At 41.8% G+C, this 26719-nt stretch overlaps 2 protein-coding genes across 3 annotated transcripts in view; one reads left to right on the forward strand and one right to left on the reverse strand.

Moving 5' to 3' along the window:
- The window catches only part of LRRC31 (leucine rich repeat containing 31), a 24315-nt gene extending 13232 nt beyond the window's left edge, over window positions 1-11083 (forward strand). For both annotated transcript variants that reach the window (XM_032406201.1, XM_032406202.1), the window contains 3 exons: window positions 708-875; window positions 4573-4740; window positions 10660-11083. In XM_032406201.1, the coding sequence (XP_032262092.1) occupies window positions 708-875; window positions 4573-4740; window positions 10660-10991 (668 nt within the window). In that variant the 3' untranslated portion in view covers window positions 10992-11083. The remainder of the gene's footprint in view (window positions 1-707; window positions 876-4572; window positions 4741-10659) is intronic.
- On the reverse strand, window positions 11019-25849 carry LRRIQ4 (leucine rich repeats and IQ motif containing 4). Its single transcript, XM_032407339.1, has 6 exons — window positions 24827-25849; window positions 20707-20880; window positions 19327-19465; window positions 18210-18406; window positions 13283-13399; window positions 11019-11030 (listed from the first exon to the last, which is right to left on the reverse strand). Exons 1-6 carry the CDS (start codon window positions 25847-25849, stop codon window positions 11019-11021), a joined length of 1662 nt encoding a protein of 553 aa, XP_032263230.1.
- Between the last annotated feature and the right edge of the window lie 870 nt (window positions 25850-26719).

The raw sequence follows: 26719 nt of genomic DNA on the forward strand, positions 1-26719 counted from the left end.
GGGAAATTCACAGTCTGGGAGCCTCCGTCTGGTAGGGACAGGAATAAACCAACTACATGGTGAAGAGGAAGAAACCATGACATCTGTTGGGATCCCACCTGCCTGCCTTCCTTTCCTTCCCATCTTCCTTCCCTCCTTCCACAAATGTCTGTGCCTCCAGTGTTCTAGATTCTTCTGCACACTCTGGGGAGGAAGCAGGCCCTACAGACAGAGCTCACCTTTGGTGGGGGAGGACAGAAAACAGACACATAAGCAAAAATAAATAGGGTGATGTGACAGTGACCAAGGGCTTCTGTGGCTTAGGGGGCCCTGGAAGGCTCTGCGGAGGTGAGCCAGCCCAACAGAGATCCCAGCATACTTACCTATACCAAGTCATTTTTTTCTTCCCAGTGACCCTGTGAAGTACTGTTGTTGTTATTATTATGGCGATAACTGAGGTTCAGAAAGGTTAAGTAACTTTCCTGAAATCACACAGTTCTTTAGCAGCAGAGGCAGGATTAGAACCCAGTTCTGTCTCCAAGGTCTTTGCTCTTAACGTCTAGCCTGGAGAGAGGCTTGGAAGTACAATAGCCCAAGCTACACACTGGGGAGCGTGGCTGGTGTGCGTGTGTGTAAGGGACGGAGACTGTGGGACCGTGGGACCCAAATATCCAGAAGACTCTTTGTGAGATGGTGCCTAAAACATGTCACTGCTGACATTTTAACAGCCCAGATAATCCCTTTACTCTCGAGTCTTCAAGAGTTGGATTTATCTGCCAACAAAAAGATGGGCAGCTCTTCTGAAAACCTCCTCAGCCGGCTCCGATTTTTACCAGCACTGAAGTCCTTACTCATCAACAGCTGTGCTCTGGAGAGTGAGACTTTTACCGCCCTCGGTAAGAGAATTCCCCAGATCCCTGCAGGCATGTACAGTAACACATGAGTCCACATATTCCTACATAGGAATTTCATGCCAAGCCTCTCCCAGAGGCAAAGTTGTGAATTACTAATTTGTCTTCTTCTCAGGAAATGTGCTTTCTTAAAAGTGGCTTTCTGGGGGCCAGATGAATGATTCTGGCTGGCATTTGCAAATTTAACATTTAAAATCTAAAGTGTATGTAGCCAACTCTGGAGGCCATATCCATGGTAACTTGGGATTTCACCGAGATGCCAATATAAACTGGATTGCTGGGAGTCTGATGGGAAAAGTGAGGCAATTGCTAGTGTGTGAGCCTAGTTGACTGCCCAGCACCCACTTTCCAGCAGGATTTGTTGTCCTCTCTAGGAACCTGGGCCTGCTGGAAGGTCACAGACACAGTCCAGCTTAGATCAAGGGCCTACAGAATCTGGAATGTGCCTCTTCCGGGGCAAGAACATCGTCTGCAAGTAGAGGGAGATATTTTGAGGTAAAGGCACTTTGCATTATTTTGCAGAATCCGCCACCCAGGCAAAGAACTTTGGGCACACATTGCTGGATGGGGGTCCCCAACGCCACCTTTAGGTTTAGTGATTCGCTAGGAGGACTCACAGGTCTCAGCATAGAGTCGGACTCACTGTTGGGATTTATTAAGGATACAAAAGGATACAAAGCAAAAGCAGCAAAGGGAACGGGGCGTGGCACAAAGTTTAGAGGAAACCAAGTACAAGCTTCCAAGAGACCTCGGCCTGTGGAGTAACACGGGACACACTTCCTTCTCCCAGCGACTTCTGACAACACATGTGAAATGATGCCTTCCGGGGAAGCTCACCTGAACCTTCCGTCTGGGGCTTTTACTGGGCGGTGGTCACACAGGCACTCTCTACCAAAATTCCAGAGCATAGAAGGAAAGCTGGTGTTCCACATAAGTCATGGAATTTGTAGACACACAGGGGAGGCACAGCGAGCCACTCTTATTAGGTAAGGAATGGCTGGAACGGAGCCAAACTGCAAGTGCCCAGATGCCAGCCAACCTTGCCAGGAAGCCTTTAGGGGGTCGCAGTCTCAGGCCTGGCAGGTTAGCTCTTGTTTTGCACACACACACAGACTAGAGAGCTTGCATTCCGGGGCTTCCTGGATAAGGATGAAAACAGAGTCCTTCTCTCTGACCCCCAAGTATTGTTTGTCAGTTGACACTTCTAGAAAAATGAATTGTACCATGGACCAGACATGGATTATTATTAATGAAATAAGTATATTCTAGTAATAAAATAAGCTATTTATTGATATCTATTAACAGAAACGAATGCATATAATTCACCCCAAATTCTAAGACCTCTATATTTAAGGCACTCTTGCCTCCCTTTCAGCCCAAGTATTTTGTTCAACCCACACAGACTTGGTCCTTGCTGTGAACTGCGCCCACCCCTCGCCCAGCATTGCTCATCTCCTTGTCCCCCTGTCTGGATGGGGAAAATAGCAAGATATGTACCTTTCAGATCTGGAGTTCTCAACCTGGGTCAGAGAGTCAGTCTAGAGTTGTGCCCTGGGGGAGGGGACTGTGAACTCCCAGAAATTGATTGTAATTATTTTGTGGGGAACATATGTGGTACATTTTCTGGCTCCAAAGCACCTGGAATCAGGCTGCCTAAAATCAAATCCTGGCCCTGGCTCTTGTGACCTGAGATAGTTAACATCTCCGTGCTTCAGTCTCCTTGTCTGTAAAATGTAAAATGGAATAATAGTACATACTTCATGGGGTTGTAAGAATTAAATGTGTTGATACATGTAAAGTTCTTGAAAAGGTACCTGGCACATAGTAAATGCTCAGTGAATGTTAGTTGTTAATATTATTATGGGGAGAGAATCTATAAATTTCCTTTACAGAGTAATTTGGATCTTATCACTACCCAGTTTAAAAAGACACAGTGGTGGCCCATAGCACCTCTGGTAAAATCCACATTCCTTCATGGGGTCTAAAAGGCCCAGGTGATCTGGCCCTAGTACCTCTTGGCCACTCTCCCCCTTGCTCCCTGAACAAGCCTCGGCTGGCTTCTTTCCATTCCTTCCTGTCACTGAGCAATCCCTTGTCTCCAGGCCTTCCTGTTCTCTGGATGGAATGCCCCTCGCCCACACCTGCTTCCTGTTCTTTCCTGGGGAGCTCTGACTTCAGGTCTCAGCATAAAGGCTCCCTGTTAGGACAGCATCTCTGATCTAAATGAGGAGGCCCTGTATCTTTTTTATAGCCTTTATTAGAATTTCTAATTATGTATTTATTTGTGTGTTTTTCTCAGTGTATGTATTTCCCACAGTTTATAACCTCCTTGAAGGCAGAGATTGCTTTTATTCTTCACTGCATACCCTAACTCCATTTTAGGTATTTCTGCATATTAGTTAAGCAAGTAAACAAACTAACTTTTCAAAGCAGTCTGTAATCCCCAAAATGGTTAGGTAAACACACATATACACATCACACACACACACACACACACACACACACACGACACATTACACTGTTCAGACTAATGTTCAGTTAGGAAAGTTCCACAAAAAATAAATTTAGGGACAACATGATGTCCCTAGTTGGAAAAAGTTGGATATTTTTTAAAGAAAATTTTGTTTTTAATTTTGTGTCTTTTGCCATCAGAAGATAGAGCTCTTCCCAATTATTGCTGCATAATGAATCATAATCAAGTAGATATTACATTAAATTATATAATCTGAAATAAATGTATCATTCAATTTGAATTAAGAAGTAAATCAAGCAGGGGCACCTGGGTGGCTCAGTTGGTTAAGTGTCTGACGCTTGATTTTGGCTCAGGTCATAATCTCAGGGTCATGAGATCAAGCCCCACATGGAGCCTGCTTAAGATTCTCTCTCTCTTGCCCTCTGCCCTTCTCCCCCCACCCCCCCAACACTCTCATGCTCTCTCTCCCCTCCCCTCCAAAAAAAGAAGTTAGTCAAGTAAACATATAATTCTCCATATCACTTTTAGAAGAAAAAGTTCCATTTCTTATTGGTAGGTCTCTGCACCATGCCGGTGGGAGGGATTTTCTTAATAGATATCATAAAAGGATATATATTTGCTGCTTGGACACCTGTTATTCTTTAGAAAGAAGAGTGGAGTTAAAGTATAATTAACTATATCTTAGGAATAAGTTGTTAGGGTTAATTTCAGCATTAGGGGCAACTGAGAATTAAGCAGAACCTTTTAAACCTTATTTAAAAATCTCTCCAAAATCCACTAGTTCTCTTCCTTGTTTCTATAACTGCAGGTAGGTCGACACAAACACATTTGGGTGTTTCAGAGTCCTGAGGAGGCTTGGCCCCATCTCTGAACTTCAGCCGTGACTGAACACAGGAATATATAAAACCAGGACATGCTCTGGAAATCTCAACTAGCTGTCCAAATCCTCTGCCTCTTTCTCCTTCCTAGATGGGAACTAAAGGAGAAAAATCCCAGTTGATAGTGAATTCCACTTAATCAAGTTTTACTTTTCTAAAGTTTCCAACATTTCTCCCAATTAAAACTAGACAGTGTAAGTTGTGGTCATGAATTTCGGGCAAAAGAAAACAGTCTGTAACTTTCTTATCTCAGTTATATTAATATGTTGCCCCAGGTTCCTCAGTTTCAAAGAGGGAAACCTAACGATTGCTCTTCTGTTATCAATTTCAGCTGAAGCCTCCACTTACCTCCCTGCTCTGGAAATATTCGACCTTTCTTGGAATAAATGTGTTGGTGGCAACCTGAAGCTGCTTCTGGAAACACTGAAGTTTTTAGCGTCCCTTCGAGTGCTGAGACTGAGCAGCTGTGGCCTGGTGACAGAGGACGTCGCTCTCCTGGGTTGGTATCTACTGGTCCCAAAGCAGTCCCGGCCCGCGGAGCGCAGTGTGCCTGTGCCGCGGGGGAAGGGCGGCGGGGAGCTGGGCCAGGCCTGTGGCTGAGCCCTCTGCGCAGCTTCCCTTCTTTCTCTCCGACATCTGCTTAGGAGAGAGCCGGCGAAAACGAAGAAGGGCAATCCCCAAGCCAGGAAGACAGTGGAGGGCATTTCACAAAGGGAGAGATGAGCATAGACGTGGCAGTGGGTCGTTCCAGCTTCTGTTCCTTGCCTTCCGGGCACAGGGGAAGGATCCTGTTCCCTGGCCAGCCCAGTGTTACTCAAACTTGGGTTACCTACAGTCTGCTTTCACAAAGTTTGCCCTGTCCACGTGGTACCCACACTGTTACTTAATTTTTTCTTTATATTGACTCTTTAACCTAAATGTTTTTATTTAAACAGGAAACTCATCATCACCATAACTGAAATATAGGAATCACTTCTCATAGACAGACATTATTAGACTGTTGCCAGCTGAAGGCTTTCAATAGAGGTTCATTCTCTCTCTGTTACAAAAAGGCGAAGAGAGGGCTTTAAAAGCATACTAGCATCAATCTGACCCTTTCTCCATGTCAATTTAGAAAGGTGGAAAGAGATTTGAATAAGGAATAACTTTTGCGCTGCAGGATTCCAGAGTATATAATACCTTTCCCAAATATCCCCTAAAATCACCTCTATTATGTCCACTTCTCATTGGCAAACAGTGAATTGGAGAGTACATCTGTGTCTCTCATCTACCCTCGTGCCTGCGTCCCCAGCACTACGCAGCCATCTATTCCCAGACCTCTGAAGCAATGAGCACCCCTCCAAAAATTTTTTCGTGAATAACAAGTATTACTATGTGTGGTTAACCATTGCCACTTTTATATTGCTTGGGTTATTTTAACAAGCATTCTTTAGGAATTACTTAATCACTTGTAGCTTTTTTTCTTTTAAAATTAACAACACTTTCTCAGAGTAAACTACAAAAGTATTTCCATAACCTATGATCCTATTACTCAGATTTTAAAAATATATAGTAAGTATAAAACAGTGAAATATAATAATTAGGATACTCACACGATTGGAAAATTCAAACAGGACAGGAAAGTTAAAACAATGTCTGGGATTTGTTTTAAAATACAGTAATATCATCTCAAAAATCATATAATCATCTCAGGACACGCAGAAAAAAGCATTTGACAAGATTCAACATCGATTTGTGATAAAAACTCTCAACAAAGTGGGATTAGAGGGAACATACCTCAACATAATAAAAGTCACATACGTCAAATCTACAGCTCACATCATACTCAATGGTGAAAAATGGAGAGGCTTTTCCTCTAAGGTCTGGAACAAGAGAAGGATGTTTACTATTGCCACTTTTATTCAACATAGTACTGGAAGTCCTAGCCACAGCAGTCAGACAGGAAATAAAAGGCATCCAAATTGGTAAGGAAGAAGTAAAACTTTCACTATGTGCAGATGACTTAGTACTATATCTAGAAAACCTAAAGTCTCCACCAAAAACTATTAGAACTGATAAATGAATTTAGTAAAGCTGCAGGATACAAAATCAATATACAGAATTCTGTTGCATTTTTATACACTAATAATAAAGCAGCAGAAAGAGAAATTTAAGAAAATAATCCCACTTAAAATTACACCAAAAATAATAAAATACCTAGGAATAACTTAACCAAGGAAGTGAAAGACCTGTACTCGAAAACTATAGAACACTGATGGAAGAAATTGAAGATGACACAAACAAATGGAAAGATATTCCATGCTCATGGGCTGGGAGAACAAATATTGTTAAAATGTCCATACTACCCAAAGCAATCTACAAATTTAATGCAATCCCTATCAAATTTCAACAGCATTTTTCACAGAACTAGAACAAATAATCCTAAAATTTGTATGGAACCACAGAAGATCCCAAATGGCCAAAACAATCAAGAAAAAGAACAAAATTGGAGGTATCACAATCCCAGATGTCAAGATATACTACAAAGTTGTAGTAATCTAAACAGTATGGTACTGGCACAAAAACAGACACGTAGATCAATAGAACAAAGACCAAAGGAAAGAAATCTATGCATATATGGTTGAGTAATCTATGACAAAGGAGGCAAGAATATACAATGGGGGAAAAGACAGTGTCTTCAACAACTGGTGCTGGGAAAACTAAACAGCTACATGCAGAAGAATGGAACTGGATCACTTTCTTACACCACACACAAAAACTCAAAATGGATTAGAGGCCTAATCTGAGACCTACAACCATAAAACTCTTGGAAGAAAACATAGGCAGTGATCTCTTTGACACTGGCCTTAGCAACACTTTTCTAGATGTCTCCTAGGGCAAGGGAAACAAAAGCAAAATTAAACGATTGGGACTACACAAAATAAAAAGCTTTTGAACAATGAAGGAAACCATCAAAAAACATGAAAAGGCAACTTACTGAATGGGAGAAAATACTTGCAAGTGATATATTTAATAAGGCATTAATATCCAAAATATATAAAGAATTTATACAATTCAACACCAAAAAACAAAAACAAATAATCCAATTTAAAAATAGGCAAAGGAACTGAAGAGACATTTTTCCAAAGGAGACATATAGATGGCCAACAGACACATGAAAAGATTCTCAACATCACTAATCATCAGGGGAATGCAAATCAAAATCACAAGGAGAGAGCGGCTGGCTGGCTCAGTCGGTAGAGCATGTGACTCTTGATCTTAGGCTTGTATGTTTGAGCACCACATTGGGTGTAGAGAATACTTAAAAATAAAATCTTTAAAAAAAACCCCCACAACACTATGAAGTATCACCTTCAGAATGGCTAAAATAAAAAAGATAAGAAATAGCAAGTCTTGGAGAGGATGTGGAGAAAAAGTAACCCTCATGCACTGTTGGTGGAAGTGTAAATTGGTGCAGCCATTCTGGAAAACCATATGGAGGCTCCTCAAAAAATTAAAAATAGAAATAGCAAATGATCCAGTAATCCTACCACTGGGTACTTACCCAAAGAAAACAAAAACACTAATTTGGAAAGATATATGTACCCCTATGTTTATACCAGCATTATTTACAATATCCAAGATATGGAAGCAACCTAAGTATCCACAGATAGATGAATGGGTAGAGAAGAGTGGTACATACACACACACATGAATATTACTCAGACATAAAAAAGAATGAGATCCTTTTTTTAAGATACACACATTTTATTTATTTATTTTTAAAGTAAGCTTTATACCTAACATGGGGCTTAAAGTCATGACCCAACAATGGGATCATTGACTCAACAATCTTGAACTTTTGTAAAGTCACATGCTCTATAGACTGAGCCAGCCAGGTGCCCCAAGAATGAGATCCTGCCATTTGTGGCAAAGTGGTTGGGCCTAGAGGGTATAATCCTAAGTGAAATAAGTCAGAGAAAGACAAATACTATATGATTTCATATATATGTGGAATCTAAAATACAAAAAAACAAGACAAAAAATGGACTCTTAAATGCAGAGAACAAACTTATAGTTACCAGAGGGGAGGTGGGTGGGGATGGGTGAAATAGATAAAGGGAACTAAGTCGTACAAAAATAAGTCATGCAGATGACAAGTATAGAGAATACAGCCAATAATATTGTAGGATAAATAAATAAAAATAAAATACAGTCATATCTCAGAGATATTGTGGGTTTGGTTCCAGACTACCACAATAAAGCAAATATTGCAAAAAGGGAAGTCAAGTACATTTTCTGGTTTCCCAGTACATACAAAAGTTATGTGTACACTATACTGTGGTCTATTAAGCGTGCAGTTCATTATGTCTAAAAAAATGTACATACCTTAGTTAAAAAATACTTTATTGTGGCGTGCCTGGGTGGCTCAGTCAGTTTAGCATCTGATTCTTGATCTCAGCTCAGGTCATGATCTCAGGGTTGTGAGATCGAACCCCACTGGGCATGGAGCCTGCTTAGGATTCTCTCTCTCCCCTTCCCTCTGACCCTACTCCCCCTAAAAAAAAAAAAAATTCTTGCTAAAAAGGGCTAACCAACATCTGAGATTTCAGCAAATCCTAATCACAGATCATCATAACAAATAAGGAAAAAGTTTGAAATATTGTGAGAATTACCAAAATGTGACACAGAGACACAAAGTGAGCAAATGCTGTTGGAAAAATAATGCTTGATGTAGCGTTGCCACAAAACTTCAATTTGTTAATTTAATAAAAGCAATATCTGTGAAGCACAGGAAAGCAAAGTACAATAAAATGAGGAATGCCTGTACTAAAAAAAAAAAAAAAAGTAGAAAGGAGGGAAGTAGGTCGAACAAGATTGGTGTAATGAAGGTAAGTGTTGAAGCTGAATGATGGGGACATGGGAGTTTATGCTCCTATTCTGTCTGCTTTTTGTACCCTTGCAAATTTCCATAGTAGAAAAAATTGTAAAAAGGGATAGCATGTACATTGTCTTTAACAGTTAGGTCTTGAGAACATGGTGAGTAATGTTGCAGAGAGAGGAAGAGACACACATCAACATGGACACCTACGAATGGAGTGCAGCTCTTGAGTGTACGGAATGCTAAGCTTTCGAATGCACCAAACTGTGGGCAAAGGAAAGCAATGGGGATGGAGCATGCTGCTTGCTCTGGGAGCCAGGACACATGAAGAATGACTGAAAGATTCAGGGCACATTTAATCCTAAAGGGAGAGAACTTGAGGGAACTGACTGTCGTCCAACATTCCAAGGCTGGTGTGAGGAAGGAGCTGAAGTGTTCAGCAGGCTGCGGGGTAATCAGTGAACGTCACTGGAAGGCAGAAAGGGACCCAAAGGATGGGGGCTTTCTCCTGCTGAGAGCCACCTCATTCTGTCAGGGCAACAGGAAAGGGTGCCTCAGGCAGGAGCCTGCTGGTGACCAGTAGAGAAGCTGTGAAAGAGTCATCTCTGATCATTGATCTGGAGGTTGAATGAGGAGACCTCCAGGGTCCCTGCCAACTCTGAGATCCCATGCTACTCATCTGATCTCTATGGTCCATCACTGCATTTGGCTGGCAAGGGAAGCACGTGCTGCTTGCTTTGGGTAGCTCTCCTATATCCTCTTACAAGCGTTACTATCTTTTCTTAGCTTCATCACTATTATTTATTAAGTGCCATTTTAGGTAGTACTGTGATATGTGCTCTTCAAAGGGAAAATTGTTCTGTGAATTGGAGGTCCCTAAGGTGACTTAGAAATTACCCACGTGTTGGGGTGCCTGGGTGGCTCAGTCGGTTAAATGTCTGCCTTCGGCTCAGGTCATAATCTCAGGGTCCTGGGATCGAGTCCCATGTCGGGCTCCCTGCTCAGCGAGGAGCCTGCTTCTCCCCCTGCCCCTCCCTCTGCTTGTGCTCTCGCTCTCAAATAAATAAAATAAAATAAAAAAGAAATTACCCACGTGTATTTTGCACATGAAAAGTGCTCAGTTAATTACTTGTTGAATGAAGAATGACTGAATGAGCAGTGAACAATTAAACAGTATTAAACAGCAAGATGACTATTTATAAATGGTCCTCAGTTAAAGCCAGAGAGCCATCACTCCTCACATTTAACTGGAGAGAGTCTGCAGGAAGAGCTGGGACTCTAGTGGAGCCAAGAGCAAAAAAGATATTCTTTGGGTTGGGATTTGGAAAGAGAAAAAAAAAAAAAATTTTCAAGCTGTACCTGGGATGTGCAGAGAATAGATTTGGTACTAAAGTGATTTCAGATGTCCTGAATAAAGCTGCTCGCTAATGACAAATCATTACTAAGCACCAATCTTGTCATTTCTAATCTTGGAATGACTGTGTTATTGGAAGTGGCAAACAGCCACAGGAGAAAGTATTCTTGTATTTTAGCATTTAGTGTGATTTTATTTTTCAGCTTCCGTAATACACACAGGTCACCTGGCCAAGCTACGGGAGCTCGACCTGAGTTATAATGACAGCATCTGTGATGCAGGATGGGCCATCTTCTGCCAAAATGTGCGGTTCCTCAAAGAGTTGACCGAGCTGGATATTAGCCTTCGGCCATCAACTTCTCGGGATTGCGGACAATGGTTTAGACACTTGTTATGTGCTGTCGCCAAACTTTCCGAGATCACGGAGATAGGAATGAAAAGATGGATCCTCCCCACTTCACAGGAGGAAGAACTAGAACATTTTCACCAAGATCACAGATGCAGCATTCAGTTTGACCTTGGTGAGTTTCAGTAAGCTGATTTCCCAAGGCTTAACTAAGCTCTAAACCATTATCTGGAGGAGGAAAAGAGCATGAATGAAACTTAGTGTAATCAAAGGAGTATCAGCTTCTGGGGTGTTTAATGGGATTGATGTTACAAAAGTTTTGTAACTATGTATATGGTAATCTAATATAAGTACAACTTTACTTTCTAATGACATGGATGACATGTTTCCATGGAGTTTCATTTATTTTGGATATATAGTTCACTTACTGTTTAGAAGGCCTGCCAAAAATGTTTAGATTCTGGTAACACATTTCCTTTTTTCTTTTTTTTTTTTTAAAGATTTTATTTATATATTTGAGAGAGAGAGCACATGAGAGGGGGGGAGGGTCAGAGGGAGAAGCAGACTCCCTGCCGAGCAGGGAGCCCGACACGGGACTTGATCCAGGGACTCCAGGATCATGACCTGAGCCGAAGGCAGTCGCTTAACCAACTGAGCCACCCAGGCGCCCCTCCTTTTTTCTTGACCTGGAATTTTCTGTCTCTTCTTTTCCTACATGATAAATGTTCTAAATATAAGCATGCGTGGATGTGTGTATGTGTGAGTGTGTGTGTGAAATTCTACTGTGAAAGGCACTAGCTATGATAGTTTCATGTTATCTTTACTATTATATGTGTCTTCATGTAATCTATTTGCATTTTTTGTCGGAAAGTATACCCTTCCATGGTTTATTATTTTATGTTCCGGTGCTTTTTATCTCAGATATAAACCATGAACACTAATAATGGTCACAGACATACAAATATTAGTTAAAAGTGGTCAAAACTTCGAAACCCAGTATCAAAAACACATCTTATTAAAATAAAGTAAAATCTTCTATTGCTAAAATAAAATAACATTAGCTCTGGGCATTTTTTGGCATGGAATATTCTATGTAAAATCTATTTAATTCATTGATTAAAGTTTTTGTCTTGTTCTAAGTGATTTTTGAAATTTCTGGTTATCTTTTGCAGGAGCGTGAAACTCATTACACAGCAGAAGTGTTTGTTTGCTCACACATTTCTATTCTGATACACTCTAAGCCAATTATGCTTGGTTTCTTATCGCTACACTGGTAATTTATATTGCAATTACTGCTTGAAAGACATGTAGAATTTGAAATCAATATTACTCCAAAAGAAAGTCATCAGGATGGGGAGATTTTGGGTGGTGTAGATGGGGATGTTTTAGGCAATCGTGGTATTCTTCATTCTCTGGGCATTCCCATGAATTCCATGAGGACCTCTGCTCATGTGTTTCCATGAATATATGCAAAGCCTATTAACAACTAGCCAAAAACTGGGAACAGTCCAATATTCTTCAAAGGGTGGATGGTTAAACAAATTGTGGTACTAGGTGATATTACTCAGCAACAAATTGATCCATGCAACAATGTGGATGGACTTTGAGTTATGTGGAATAAAAAAGCCAATCCCCAAAGGTTACACATTATGTGATTCCATTTACATGACATCCTTGAAACAACAAAATTATAGAGCTGGAGAAAAGTTTAGGGATCGGGAGATGGGGTGGACAGTGGGTGTGACTAAAAGGAATAGCACCAGGGAGATTTGTGGTGATGGCTACATAAAGCTTACATGTGACAAAACCGCATTGAACTACACACACATACACACGCACACACGTAAGTGCACCTACAACCCATAGAATCCGAATAAGCTCGGTTGATGGCACCAATATAAATTCTCTGGTTTTGGTATCGTATTAGAGTTATGCAAGATGTCCACACTGAGGGAGGGTGAAGGGTGCATGGACCTCCCTGTCCATTTCTTTGGAACTTCCTATGAGTATTTCAAAATTAAAAGTTTTAGGGGTGCCTGGCTGGCTCAGTCCAAAACGCATACAACTCTTGATCTCGGGGTCATGAGTTGGAGCCCCACATTGGGGGTAGAGATTACTTAAATAAATAAACTTAAAAAAAAAGTTTTAAAGTAGACAGGATAGTACAATGAACCTCCATTTACCTATCACATGCATCTACAATGATCAACTTATGGCCAATCCTGTTTCATTGGGATCTCCCACACTTACTTCTCCCTGATACTTTTCTGCTGCAGTTCCCAGGCATCATATCATTTTATCTATAAATATTTCAATAAAGTGAGAACCTTTATTTTTATACATAATCATGATTCTATGAATAATTTTAGTGTGGTAGGCATCTAATTCCTACATATTTTGCTTTCTTAATCCAACAGGGTTCATTACCTCAATTCATTATAGAATTATTTCCTATTTTTCTTTGCAGTTTTTTCTTTTACATCCTTTTTTCCTTTCTTGTCTTTTGGAGAATTCTTTCCCTTCTTTAGCAATTTTTGCAGTTCTTCAAATCTCCCCAATCCTTTCCGGACCATTATTCCACGCCACCATGCCTGAATCTGAAAACAAGATAAACCCAAACAGCATTAGCTGGTATCACTTAGGACTGGGGAAGGTTATCTCTTCATTCTGGTATGTAGTTTTAAAGATGTGAAGAATGGAATATCATTAGAATTCTACACCTTATTTTCTCTCTCAATTGGCCAGTCATCCTGGCAAATGTAAAAAATAAAAATAAAAAAAAAATCAGTGCTTTTATGTCCCAGGCACTGCTGTAGACATTTAGGGAACAGCAGTTAAATGCCAACGTCCCAGACCTCACATTGCAGCGAGAAGAGACAAACACAGGGATGTACGATTTGATAGATGGTAGTAAATGCCACAGAGACAATAGTGCACAGTAAGGGGAATCAGGAGGGCCTGCATCTGCCCTCCCTCTCATCACTGGACTGCTGGGCTTCTACCTACAGCCAGCCCCCACTCTTTCCGAGATCCTATTCCCTCCCACCTACTCAGAAACATCCCTGCCCTAGTGGTAGGCTCTGAACCTCCCGGTGCCTCCCCACTTCTCTCCAAATAAAAGCTCGAGTCCTTACAATGGGCTTACAAGGCCCTATCTGATCTGCTCACTTCCTCTTGACCGCACGGACCTCTTTGCACCTTCCCCTCGCTCACTCTGCTCCAGCTGTGCGGGCCTGCTCACAGTCGGACACACCAAGCACAGCCCCAGCTCCAGGCCTTTGCTTTTGCCGCTGCTTCTGCCTGGAATGCTCTTCCCAATATTCAGATGGTTTACCCTCCGGTTCTTCAAGTATTTGCTTAGTTGGCATGGCTGTGGACTGAACTGTCTCCCCTCATCCCCAACTCATATTAAAAGCCCTAACCCCCAGTGTGATTGTCTTTGGAGATGGGCCCTTGGGAGGTAATTAGGCTTGGATGTGCTCACGAAGGTAGGGTCTTCATGATGGGATTAGTGCTCTTATAAGAGACCCCAGACAACTTACTCTCCTATCTTGTGAGGGCACAGCAAGAAGACAGCCACGTGCGAGGCAGAAAGAGAGCTCTCACCAGAGACCGACCATGCTGGCACCCTAATCCTGGACCTCTTGTCTCTGGCACTGTGAGAAAATTTCTGTTGTTTGAGCCACCCAGTCTATGGTACAGTGTTATGGAAGCCAGAGCTGACTAAGCCAGTCATTTTTCCAATGAGGCCAACCTGACCATCTCATTTAAGTCGAACCCCCTCAACCCCCCCCAACACACACACACACACACACACACGACTTCTGGGCATCTCAGTTCCCCTTAGCTTGAACTTTTTTCCAATGCCACTTATCACTTTCTAACAGACTATATAATTTTATGTTTTATATTTCATGTTTTTATTTCCATCATACTAGACTTTAAGCAATATGAGGAGAGAAAAATTTGTTTTGTTCACTGATGTACTTCCAGTGCCTACAGCCGTGCCTGGCACATAGCAGAAGCTCAGTAAGGATTTGCTGAATGAATGAACGAATGAATGAATGAGGTGGGTGGGGGATGCTGTTTTATATAACGTGGATCAAGGGCAGGGTATGAGGATATTTGAGCGGGGACTGAACTAGGTGAGGGCTGGAGTCTTGTCCATATCCGGGGGAAGCATCTCTGGGCAGAGGGAGGAGCAGGCTTGGACTTTGGGAAAACACCAAGGACCCGTTTGTGACGTGAAAATGGGATGGAGGAGATGGGGAGTGAGAGCAGCCGCACAGGAGTTCGGGTGGTGCTTTTCCAGGGGAACAGTACCGCCCCCTAGAGGCATTCTAGACTTTCGGGGCTTTTTGTTGTCTTGAGGTTTAGCAGTCTTCAATTGTGGGACGTGCGCCCTAGTGCACAAAGACTTTCCCAGGGTGTGCGTGCTTGCATAGTTTGGAGGCAATCCATTTCCAGAGCTTCAGCTTCCACATGCACCCCTTGCTACAATGTATCTGCCGAGGAACACAACTGCTGGTTCTCCGTTCCCGCCTCTGCTTCAGGGCTGACCCTCTGGCACGCCTCTCAGCCACCTGAATCTGACTCGGGTGTGTTGCCCTGGACTCCAAAACCCTCTGGGACACCACAAATACAATACAAAATAGTGGTATCGAAAAAACAAGACACACGAACAAACAACAACAACATAAAACAGACTCTTAAATACAGAGAACTGTTGGTTGCGGGGCGGGGGCGGGGGGTAGTTGGGTGGTGGGATGAGTAGAATAGGTGAAGGAATGAAGAGGTACAAACTTCCAGTTATAAAGTAAGTAAGTCATGGAGATGAAAAGTACAGCATAAGGGAACATAGTCAATAATATTGTAATAATGTCGTATGGTGACAGATGGGGACTACACTTGGGGTGAGCACTGTGTAATGCATAGAATTGTCAATATGTTGTGCACCTGAAACTAACATAAAATTGTATGTCGATTATATATCAATAATAAAAGACTAGCAGTATTGATGTTGGCCCTACGGATTAGGCAACCAATTCTTTTGTAAGGCAAGTGGTTCCCAGCTCTTTGCCTTCAAGAAAAGTGAAAGAAGACCAGTTGATTTGCCCGCCATGAGCCCGCTATCTGGTTTTTGGGGATATAAATCTGGAAGAAGTTCAGAGAAGTGTGAAGCATTATCATTTAAAACAAAATAATATAAGCACACACACACAAAGGCTTCTTCCATTCTTGTCAACTTATCTGTGTCAACAAGGTTTCTCAGTGCTTCATCTGTAAAATGAAAAGTAGAAATAGAACCAATGTCAACCCTAGCAATAAGTAACATTTATGCAGGGATATATAAACTATGGGGGAAAGTCTCTCATTTGTGTATGTATTTTCCCCAAGTCCTCTAGGTCAAATAATTAAATACCAAAATTTGTAATGGATTTTATAGTGGTTTGGTCAATTTTATACCACTAATAAATGTAATATGACTTAATCCAGGACATTAAAAACCCTATGGTCACAGAAAAAAATTTTAATTTTAAAACTTAACTTGTATAAATATTTGTGTTGCCTGAAAATATGAAAGGTGATCTATAAATTACTTAAAATTATACACATTAAGCTCAATTCATAGGGGAAAGTGAAATAGAAATACATGTTCAAGAAGAAAAAGAAAGGATATAAAATTTCTGCCTATGGTTGGCTCAAGTCCGACTGGTGATATCAGCTCAGGTCACCATCTCATGGGTTGTGAGACTGAGCCCAGCCATGGGCTCCGCAGTCAGCATGGAGTCTGCTTAAGAGATTCTTTCTCCCTCTTCCTCTGCTCCTCCCCCACTCAGCTACACACACACACACACACACACTCTCTCTCTCTCTCTCTCTCTCTCTCTCTCAATCTCAAATAAATAAATCCTAAAAAAAAAATTTCTGGGGCGCCTGGGTGGCTCGGTCGTTAAGCGTCTGCCTTCGGGTTAGGTCATGATCCCAGGGTCCTGGGATCGAGCCCCGCATCGGGCTCCCTGCTCGGCGGGAGGCCTGTTTCTCCCTCTCCCACTCCCCCTGCTTGTGTTCCTGCTCTCGCTATCTCTCTCTGTCAAATAAATAAAATCTTAAAGAAAAAAAATTCTGCCTATAAAATAAGAGCTTGCTCAAGTATTTTGTAAATTGATATGACTGACACATCAAATCATAATGGTATTTAGATTCCACTATGTTTAAAATACTGATCTAAGAGCTCTATTTTAAGATGTCAATATTTAAAAGTCACTGAAAAGTAAATCCTTTGCAATAATTTAAACTTAGTGGCAAAAGAATTTAAGTACCAATTTCAAAATGTGCAAGAGGGTACATGGTTTTTCAAAATACTTTTAGGAAGTATCCAAAAAATATTATTTTCATTCTTCCAATGTAGCCACTCTTGAGTATATACATATTAAAATAAATATTTTAATATAAATTACTTTCCTTTCTCCTTTATGTTGCAGCTGAGGCATTATTTTCATTTGTTAAAATGATGGGTTTTGGTAGGTTATATTATGTGAGTTTAATTTCAGAAGAGTAAAGAAGGTATCACATACTATTTATCATAAAAGAGAGGATATTAGGTTTGATATGCTTGAGGGCCATTGACAGAAGAGGGTCTTGCAAAGCAAAGACTCACTCTTGCTTCAGGTGAAAAAGAGAATCATGGATTTCAGTAGAGTAGTGATAAGATCCCCCCTGTATTTCAACAGCACTGGTCTGACTGCTGAGTGGAAGGTACACTGTAAGGGGAGCAGGTGTGGAAGCAGGGATACTAGTTGGAGGACTAGGGTGGTCGTGAGGGGCTTGGACCACCTGCATAAAGAATATTGAATCCTGACTGAAATGGACACAGGCCTGGCCTGGACTGGCCTGTGTGGGGTATCCTATTATCTCCATGGGCTAGGTGGGCAAGGAGGAGATGACAAGGTTCTTTGCTGCCCCTCCCTTTTAAGGCTCTTTGCCGTTTGATCCTATTAGTGGCAGAGCAGAACTCTGGTCTCTACAGCCTTGCTCCATAAATACTTTCATTCCTAATTTTTCAGCCTTATCTTAGTGACTTTGTGAACATAAGCTTTTCAGTCCAGTGAACAGTCCAAGAATTTTAGACTGCTTTGGGATTGGAAGTTTGGGTTTCTTTCGCCTGTTTGTTGTCTTCTTAACTGACAAAGAGCTGAAGAACGAAAATGCAAAAACGCTAAGATGATGTTCAAAGACCCTCTTGCTTAATTCTGAGGATAAAAAGGAAATAAGAGGGTCTACTCTCGACAAGGACAAGGTATAGATGTGTAAAGGGCAGCCCCAGAATAGTCTGTAATATGTTTACCCCTGGCCCTTCTCCAAAGCAACTGTGAATGTGCTAGCCAGAATTTTTGCTGATTTTACCTTTGTTGCCATTATCTTCATGTTTCTTTTTTTCTTAAAGTCCGCCCATATAGCCTGGATGCTTTCAGTACACACTTCTTTTGGGGGGTCATCCAGGGGGTTGTCCTTCAGTGTCAAAACTTTTAGATTCACCAGACTATCTAAATTCTCTGGAAGACAGGTGATCAAGTTGTCTTCAAGCAGTAATTCTTTCAAAGCTGAAACAATTTGTTTTTAATGATAGATTTATCTTAAGAAGAAGCAAAGTTAGCATTCTTCAGTGCAGTGACTTTGAAATGTGTGTCTCCTGCTGTGTCATGTAATAAAAGACACAGGTTTAAGGAGGCAAACCAAGTTCTCTTCCTTATAACAATTCAAAGGTGTGGGAGCCAGTGTATATAAGTATTAGAGACAGAAAAGTAGTACACACGGAAAAAATCTGACAATGTTTCAGTCCTTCAGCGACCAAGGACAGGATAAAGACGGATGGTCAGGAGCATTGCTAAGGAGTACTGCATGCCCACCCTCGACTCTATGGCAAAAATCACTTTTTTATTTGGTCCCACTGAAAGGTCAGCAAAAGGCTGTTAAATGGATGGACAGATTGACACAGGTACGAATAAAGAATGGTTTAGCCTAGTGTAAAATGTTTGGGTGTTTAAATATGGATCATATATGATTCTTCATGCCAATCATACAGCTCCAAAAGTCCTCCCTTGCTGATTTCACCACTCTGGGTCAACACTTTTCCTTTTATTCAAGTAACTTAGTGACCTAATGCAAATTTGCTGCAGGACCCCAACTCCAAATTCTGGCATATAGTAGGTAGGCAGTAAAGTATGATTAGTGGTAAAATGACCTGTGGATGAATGCTAATTTTCTTAGCAGGTCCTATTTACTTCTCTATTCAGTTCCAAATAAACAATCTAACTGCCTTTGTGAAGTTCTTAGCTGTACTAATCAAGCACCTGGCCTTCCCTGTCTCACCAGTGAGGTCTGCAAGGAGGTGACGGGCTAGGGCTATGCTCTCTAAACATTGAGATTGGTCTTCAGTGAATCAAGGAAATGGGAAACGCTTCATCACGGGAAATGCTGACCTCACGCTTCACTAGGCTGAGCATCTACTAAGATCCCTCACCTTGTGCTTGGCAAATGGAATCTGGAAGTTGCTTAAGCCAGTTGTGGCGGCAGTCAAGAATTTGCAGGTTAGGCATTGATCCCAAGGAGGTGGGCAGGTACTCCAAATGGTTGTTCTCTATATACAGCTCTTTAAGACTCTGCAAAACATGACAGTAGACCATAATGATCCTTACATTGATAAAAGAATTAAAATAACCAGAATCACCGGTGAGTTCCCATACTCTTTCAATGGGGGATACTATGCATTGGGATCAAGGGAAAAACATACTTATTTAAAGAACCATCGTCAAACATAAAATTATTTTTGGGTAAAACCATTAGACATGGTTCCCATCTATGCAGGGAAAAGAAAACATGGGAATCTAGTGTTTGTTTCACGTGAACTTTATGGAAAAATAATTGTGATAATTTAACTATATATATCATTTGCTCCCTTTCAATAGCTAATTATCCGCAGCAGTTGATATAGAACTGAAATCGCATCAAGTATCAATCTAACATTGCCCAGGTTTGAGGTAACCAAAATGTGCAGATAACAAGTTAGCTATTTTCAAATCCGCTGAGGAAAAATGTAGTGTTTGCATCTGACCCAAAGATTTCAGAGAGTGTCACATGGCCTGTCAAGGAGCCAGATGATGAGAAGGGTTCTGAACACAGGGCAAAGCACTGGAGAATCAGGAACCGGACCTCTGAGTCACAGGTAAGAAGTACCCATGCTATACATGCTGTCGCTCAGTTCCATGACTTGGGGGGCGGGGGGGGGATGTCGCGGCCGTATCTACTTTATCGTTAGTAAGAGTGCAGTACCACAAACATGGAAAAAATCTCAGTTCTTCATGCATACATTGAGACGTAGGGGTATGGCTAGTTTGAATGAAGTTATCTTGTTCCTTTGCTAGGATTTAGCACAGGGCTGTGGACCCATCTCCATAGGAACCTGGGACAATGTTAAATATACCCTGATTTGCCTGCCATCATGCAGGGAGGAAGGTCACCTTGCCCCATCCAAAATGCAGGCTCCTAGCCATGTCACCTGTATGATACTTTAACTTCAAAATAGTACAATTTTCAGGGGCCTCTTACAAAAAGGTAGAGATCGAATGGAAAGCAGAATGACTCAATTTCTGTAAATAAAACATGCCAAACCACACAGTGGAAAGAAGTATGGCACGGCATAGCCTCTTGGCTATGTTCTTTGAGGATGGATCCAGGGGCTCAGGAAAACAATGTTAGAATTACTGCTTGTTTGGGGTTGGAAATCTAGTATGGATGATTCCACAGGCAGCCTACAGGGACACCACCATGTTTTCTCAGTATCAGCTAACTTAAGGAATCAGTGGGCACGTACTTCTTTGCCTACTCGTTTGGGGAAGCTTACCTGTAGTTTACTAATGTGTTCTGGCAAAGAGGTGAACTTGGCTCCCTGGTCTTGCCCAATGTATAATTTCTCTAAAGACTCTAAAGAAAGGATTTCTTCTGGAAATGAAAGGAACTGATTTCCTGTTAATCCAAGCATCTTCAGCTTTGAAAGTGAACCGAAGTCTGAGGGTAACTAGAAGTATTCCAAAAAGATAAGTTTCAGGTCAAGGTTATTTTAAACAGTAAGATAATAAATGGGGTTTTTAGTTTTGAGGCCAATTGATAAACATAAAGTAGAGCAATTTAGCAATTCCTACTGGTGAAAAGTTGGCACACATGTTTGCATATAGAGTATTTATATTTGTAGATCTAAAGTCTGGAGTCCCACTCTTTCCCCAAGCTTCTCTGCTCTTCACTTTTAGGCACTGCTTTAAATCTAAGCAATTTTTAACCTACGTTATTGCACATTTTTGAACTGTAGTGTAGCAAATGCTTGACAAAACTGAAAAAGTACTAACTTTTTTAGTGTAATATTGCAACTATGATATTAATAATTTCAGTTATTGGAACTGATCAATTTAGGAACATGACCTCTCACCCTGAAAGGCTTTAGGTCAGCAATTTAGAGACTTCAGTTGAATTCTCAGTTGGGGGTACCTGGTTAGCTTAGTTGGTTAAGTGTCTGCCTTCAGCTCAGGTCATGATCCCAGAGTCTTGGGATCCCATGTCATGCTCTCTGCTTAGTGCGGAGTCTGTTTCTCCCTCCCCCTTTGCCTCTCCCCCTGCTCCTCCTCTCTCTCTCTCACTCTTTCTCTCTCAAATAAATAAAATCTTAAAATCTCAGTTGGAAGAAAACAGTGAAGACTACTGTGATTTTTATCTTATCATATTCTGCCCTCCAATGAACACCAAGGCTTATGTGCCCTTTGTAGGTATTGGGTAGCCATTTCCCAGACTCCCAGACTGTCAGGCTTAGGAGGCCTTAGAAAGGTTATCTATTCTAGTCCTTTAATAGGATGGTTGAATATATTCCACAGCTAGCCATCCAGCATACATTTAAACACCACCTCCTGGAATGAAAAGCTCATTACTTGGATGGAGACCTCTAATCATCAGATTTCCTTCTTCTGTCAAGTCAAAATTTGTGTCACTATTATGTTCACCTATTGGTCTCTTTCTAGCCCTCTAGAACCACATGGAAAAATCTCATTCTTAAAATGTGTGACAGTCTCCCTATTGTTTATGTTACAGAGACACCTATTTTCTTATAGAAAAAAAAAAAAAGCCCAGCTATATATCTCAAGAGCTTCTTAACTCACTTTGAACCACCTTCCTTTATCTGGCTTTATTCCTAACAGGGAAATAATTCCCCACAGTTGCCTGTCCTAAGCCCGGGCTTCTCCTCCACCCATTTCTCTCTTCTTCATGAGAATGGTTACAGTTCAACTCAGCCTGATCTCTCCATAAATGGGGGGATAGATAAATAATTGGGGAGTAGGTCAAAAGAAAGCCCCTTAGAGGGATAACATAACAGTAAGTCTCACACACCTGCAATCTTGCATAAGATATTTTTCTCTTCATTGTGTAGGGTGAGGGCTCATTTTCCTAAAAATGCTATAAAATGTGTATAGTTTTATTTATTTTTTTTAATCAGAGGAAGTCAATCTCCAGAGAAACTGATGTTTAAGCTTTCCTTCTTGGCTATTTCAAAATTCTTCATCAGGCACTTAGATCCCTTTAATACAAAGCATCTGCATCAGTGCAGTCCAAAATAATAGGAAAAGGTTTTTCAATCTAACCCCTTCATTATAATCTAGTAATGTCCCTCTTACTGCTGTTCAGTTAGCTCATAGGTTTAGCTTTTCTTTTTCAAAGCACATTGAATGTTTAAATATTTTTTTTCAGGATATTCAAGATCCAATAATTAATCCCATTACAGTCACATTAAAGTAGCAGGAATAAATCTGGAGGTAGAGAAAACCTACAGAGCATCGAATGAGGACAATCATTATGGATGCTCTAACTGAGCTTTAGTCATTTGAGGTTGAGTTGTCCCTTAACAGAAATGGACCATACAAATAAAATCCATCTAGATACACACTGAAAGTCAGCTACTTTTGCATCCACCTAGGCAAGAAAAAGCTACTGGCCAGGCTCCAAAAGCCAGAAACCCATCAGGTAAGTCTTTCGGGTAGGAGAGGTAAGGAGCTGGCTTAAAAACCATGTGTCATTATACAGAGAGATGCACTGGGAAGTTACTGGAGGGATTAGCATAATAGGAAATGAGAGAAGAAGACAAAAAAACACAGAAATACCTTCATAGGAACTGAAGAATAACAAGCAATGGTACATAGAGATTTTCACATTCAACATAATAATAATGAACATGTCCACATTTCAGCACAGCTTGACTTGTGGTAAAACCTGGTATTGGATGAGGCTTATCTCTATTAATGCGCCATCTGTGTGTGATTCCCTCCTCTATTCTGATCTCTGAAAAAATCTCACAGGAAAGGATTACGTATCATTCAAGACTCAGTAGGAATTAAGTCAATGTGTTATTCTTCCCAAGGGCACTTTATATTTTGAGGCTTTCACTCCCAGTGTAGAACTGGACAGACTTTGTCCACTGTAAAAGGAATTTCTTACCTCAATGGTGGAATAGCTGGGGGGTTGGGCAGAGGGCCTCTGATAAACCTCTGAAATCCTCCAGTGGAGATCAAGCCCTAGATTCTCTTCCTAAATCCTAAATTACCAGCAGAATGGTTACTTCCTGAAAAGCAGTTTTAAAACTATAGCGACTAGGAAAAACAACAGCACCCCCCACGAAGTTCTAAATGAAAAATCGAGTAAGAGATTAAACAAAAACAAAAACACCCCTAACAAACCTTTAAGGCCTAGGACTAGTATAAAGTATGGTGAGCACAGGAGATCCGAGTCCATGGCCAGGAAAAGCAGACCTATTATTCGATCACAGTCGTGGATTTCCAAATCTCCTGATTTCTCCCTCTACATTTGTAACAGAACTAACTGTTCTTTTTAATTTTCAAATATTAAAAATAAAGAGGGGCGCCTGGGTGGCTCAGTCGGTAAGCGTCTGCCTTCGGCTCAGGTCATGATCCCAGGGTCCTGGGATCAAGCCCCGCATCAGGCTCCTTGCTCAGCGGGGAGCCTGCTTCTCCCTCTCCCACTCCCCCTGCTTGTGTTCCCTCTCTCACTGTGTCTCTCTCTATAAATCTTTAAAAAAAAAATAAACAAACACATGTGTATGCACCACCCAAACCATTTGTTAATAAACAAAATGAAATTTGTGTCAACTCTACTCAAATAAAAGGAATTTTCAAATCAATAAAATGAAATGCTGCAGTTAAAACTGAGCTTCCCCGGTGACCCCCTCCTCATTTCCTTCACTTCCTTCCTCTTCCCACAGGCAGCCACTATTAAGAATTGAGCGAGTGTTTTCCTAGTTCATATGTTTTATACTTTTATTACATATATACATATCCACAAAATAGGTGTTGTGTGTGTATATATATAGTTTTGTGTAAGAATTTATAGTGTCAGGTTCTGCAATTTAGTGTTTTCCTTTTTAATAAACATCACAATTTTGAGGTCTATCTGCCCAGGCACACAGTGCTCTAGTTCAGTTAAATTATTGTAGGGTTTTTTAATTTTATGAATATAGCACCATCTGTTTGCTCCTCGCTCTACTGACATTTGGGTTGTCGCCCATACTTCCTGACTGTCAATAGCGCTATGAGGAACATTTTTGCACACGCCACCCTGCACACATGGGACAGAGTTTCTTTAGGGACTGCTTTTGCGGTTCACCAGAGTGCAACATTAAGGCCTGAGGTCGTAAGTGTCAGGAAAAACCCCTGCCGTGTGAGGAACCCCCATTAGGAGGTGGTCTCGGTTCAGAACACAGACTCTGGGGCCCAGGCGCTCTGGGTTGGAACACGGCTCCGGCTCGTACGGGGGTGTGGCCTCGGCAAGTCAGGTAAGCTCCCCGTGCCTCGCTTTCCCCATGTATCACTGAGGATAATAGCACCCACAACAAAATGAGGACATCAACACCAGCTCAGGGGCAGGAAAAGCCCTTGTGGAAGCACCGTGACAGCCAGGAAAGGAACCAGTACCTGCCATATCTTATTATCATCCAGCGCCAGGATTTCCAGGTTCTTCAGCGCACCGATCGCCGACGGACAGCGCTCCAGATGGTTCTGGCTGAGGTCCAGGAAGCGCAAGTTGGCCAGCCGCCGGAAGGAGCGCCGCAGCCCCCGCAGGCCGGTGTTGCGGAGGTAGAGCAGGTGCATGGAGGGCCACTTGCAGAGGAGGCGCGGCACCTTCTCCAGGTGGTTGCCGCTCAGCCCGATCTCCGTCATCTCCGTTAGCTCGGCCAGGGTGTGCGGGATCGAGTGGAGGCGGTTGTGGGACAAATCCAGCACCGACAGTTTGCTGCAGTGGCCCAGCGACTCGGGGAGAACGGGCAGGCTGTTAGAAGCGACATAGAACTTCTGCAGCCTCGTCAGGCTCCCAATCTCTTCTGGGATGACAGTTAGTTTGTTCTCATCCAGGTCAATGATCTCCAGGTTGTAGAGAACACAGAGCTCCGCAGGAAAGACTTCAAATTGGTTTTGCTTCAGGTAGATCTCCCTCAGTTTGGTCTGGTTCACTATTTCCCTGGGCAGAGACTTCAGGTTGTTGCCGGTCAGCCCGAGCAGCTCGAGGTGGTGCAGGAGTTTGCAGATGGCTATGGGGATCTCGGCCAGGCCGGTGTGGTAGAGGCGCAGCTCGCGCAGCGTGCGCAGGCCGCTCAGGACCGGAAGGGACGAGGGCAGCAGCGGGTTGTGGCTCAGGTCCAGGCCCTCCAAGCTGCTCAGCTTGCCCAGCTCCGGGCACAGCTCGGTCAGCTTGTTCTTGTTCAGGTAGAGGATCCGGGCGTTCTTTAAATGCTGAATCCCTTGGGGGATTGCTTCAAGCTGGTTGTTTTCCAGATGCGCTTCTTCTAAGTCTTCTAATTCTAAGATCTCTGAGGGAATGGTAGTCAAGTTCTGATGAGAAGCATCAATGAAAAATGTTCTACCAGAGGCCTGTTGTGGATCATCTTTCTGATGAATTCTAGATGCACGTCCTATTGATTTTATGATGTCATTTGACATTGTGTTGATGGAAAGTTCAAGTATTCAAAATCTGAAATATTGGGAAAAGAAAAAAAAAATCTGTTTACTTGCCGTGAGATTCCATATCCTTAAGAGAGATAAAATTTAAGCTTAGTTGATTGAATCTAGGGCTTGACATTCTAACAGGGCATGAAATGTAGGTTTTTGTGTTTTGTGTTGGGAGATGAATTCAAGTACAGACTCCTCCTAACAGATTGACTTATGTGAAAAGAAAAAAGATTGTCTAATTTCAATTTTTAAAAAAAATCCCTGTCTTGATTCTATTTCCAGGTAGAATGGAGAAGATAGCCAAAGATCGCTCTTACCATAAACACTGAGAGAACACTAGGAAAAAATAATATTTTAAAATATTGCATTTTTTTTCTTGAAGCCACCAGAGAGTTGTGGATGCAAAGAAGGCCGAAAGAATTAAATTCTAGAGATGGACTACTCTTTCCTAAGTAAGTAGAGACCAGTGGGCACTTTGATGCCCGGTGGCATTTTTCAACTTTGGGGACTGGCAGGAAGAGAAGCCAGCCTTCCATATGCACAAGCAAAGGAACTTCTGAGACAAGGAGAAACCAGCCAAACTTTTTAAAGCCATGTATGGATTAGCATGGAAGGGCCTCAAATGCAGAGCCTGTTCTCCCCCGCTAGACTGGGGCTGACTCAGTGGCCTAGGAAAAGTTGCAGGCTAGGTGAAAGAGCAGAGAGACCTCGTGGTCTTAGATCCCTAAGCCTGGCTGGGGGGTAGGGGCTTAAATCCCTAGGCAAGATAATCTGAAATTGCCTCGAATTGAAATGAACTACAGCAGCAAGCTAGAAAGAAATTAAATGAGAAGTAAATCATGTCCATGGATTAGAACACTC

Source organism: Phoca vitulina, unplaced genomic scaffold (genome assembly GCF_004348235.1).
Source record: "Phoca vitulina isolate PV1807 unplaced genomic scaffold, GSC_HSeal_1.0 scaffold8, whole genome shotgun sequence".
Taxonomy (NCBI): domain Eukaryota; kingdom Metazoa; phylum Chordata; class Mammalia; order Carnivora; family Phocidae; genus Phoca; species Phoca vitulina.

Coding starts and splice junctions, on each gene's coding strand:
- LRRIQ4 (XM_032407339.1), bottom strand. CDS start 25,849: ATGTCAAATGACATCATAAAATCAATAGGACGTGCATCTAGAATTCAT. Junction 20,881..24,826: donor ATGATAATAAGATATGGCAG/GTACTGGTTCCT, acceptor GAATACTTCTAG/TTACCCTCAGACTTCGGTTC. Junction 13,400..18,209: donor TGAAGATAATGGCAACAAAG/GTAAAATCAGCA, acceptor TCTTGTTTTCAG/ATTCAGGCATGGTGGCGTGG.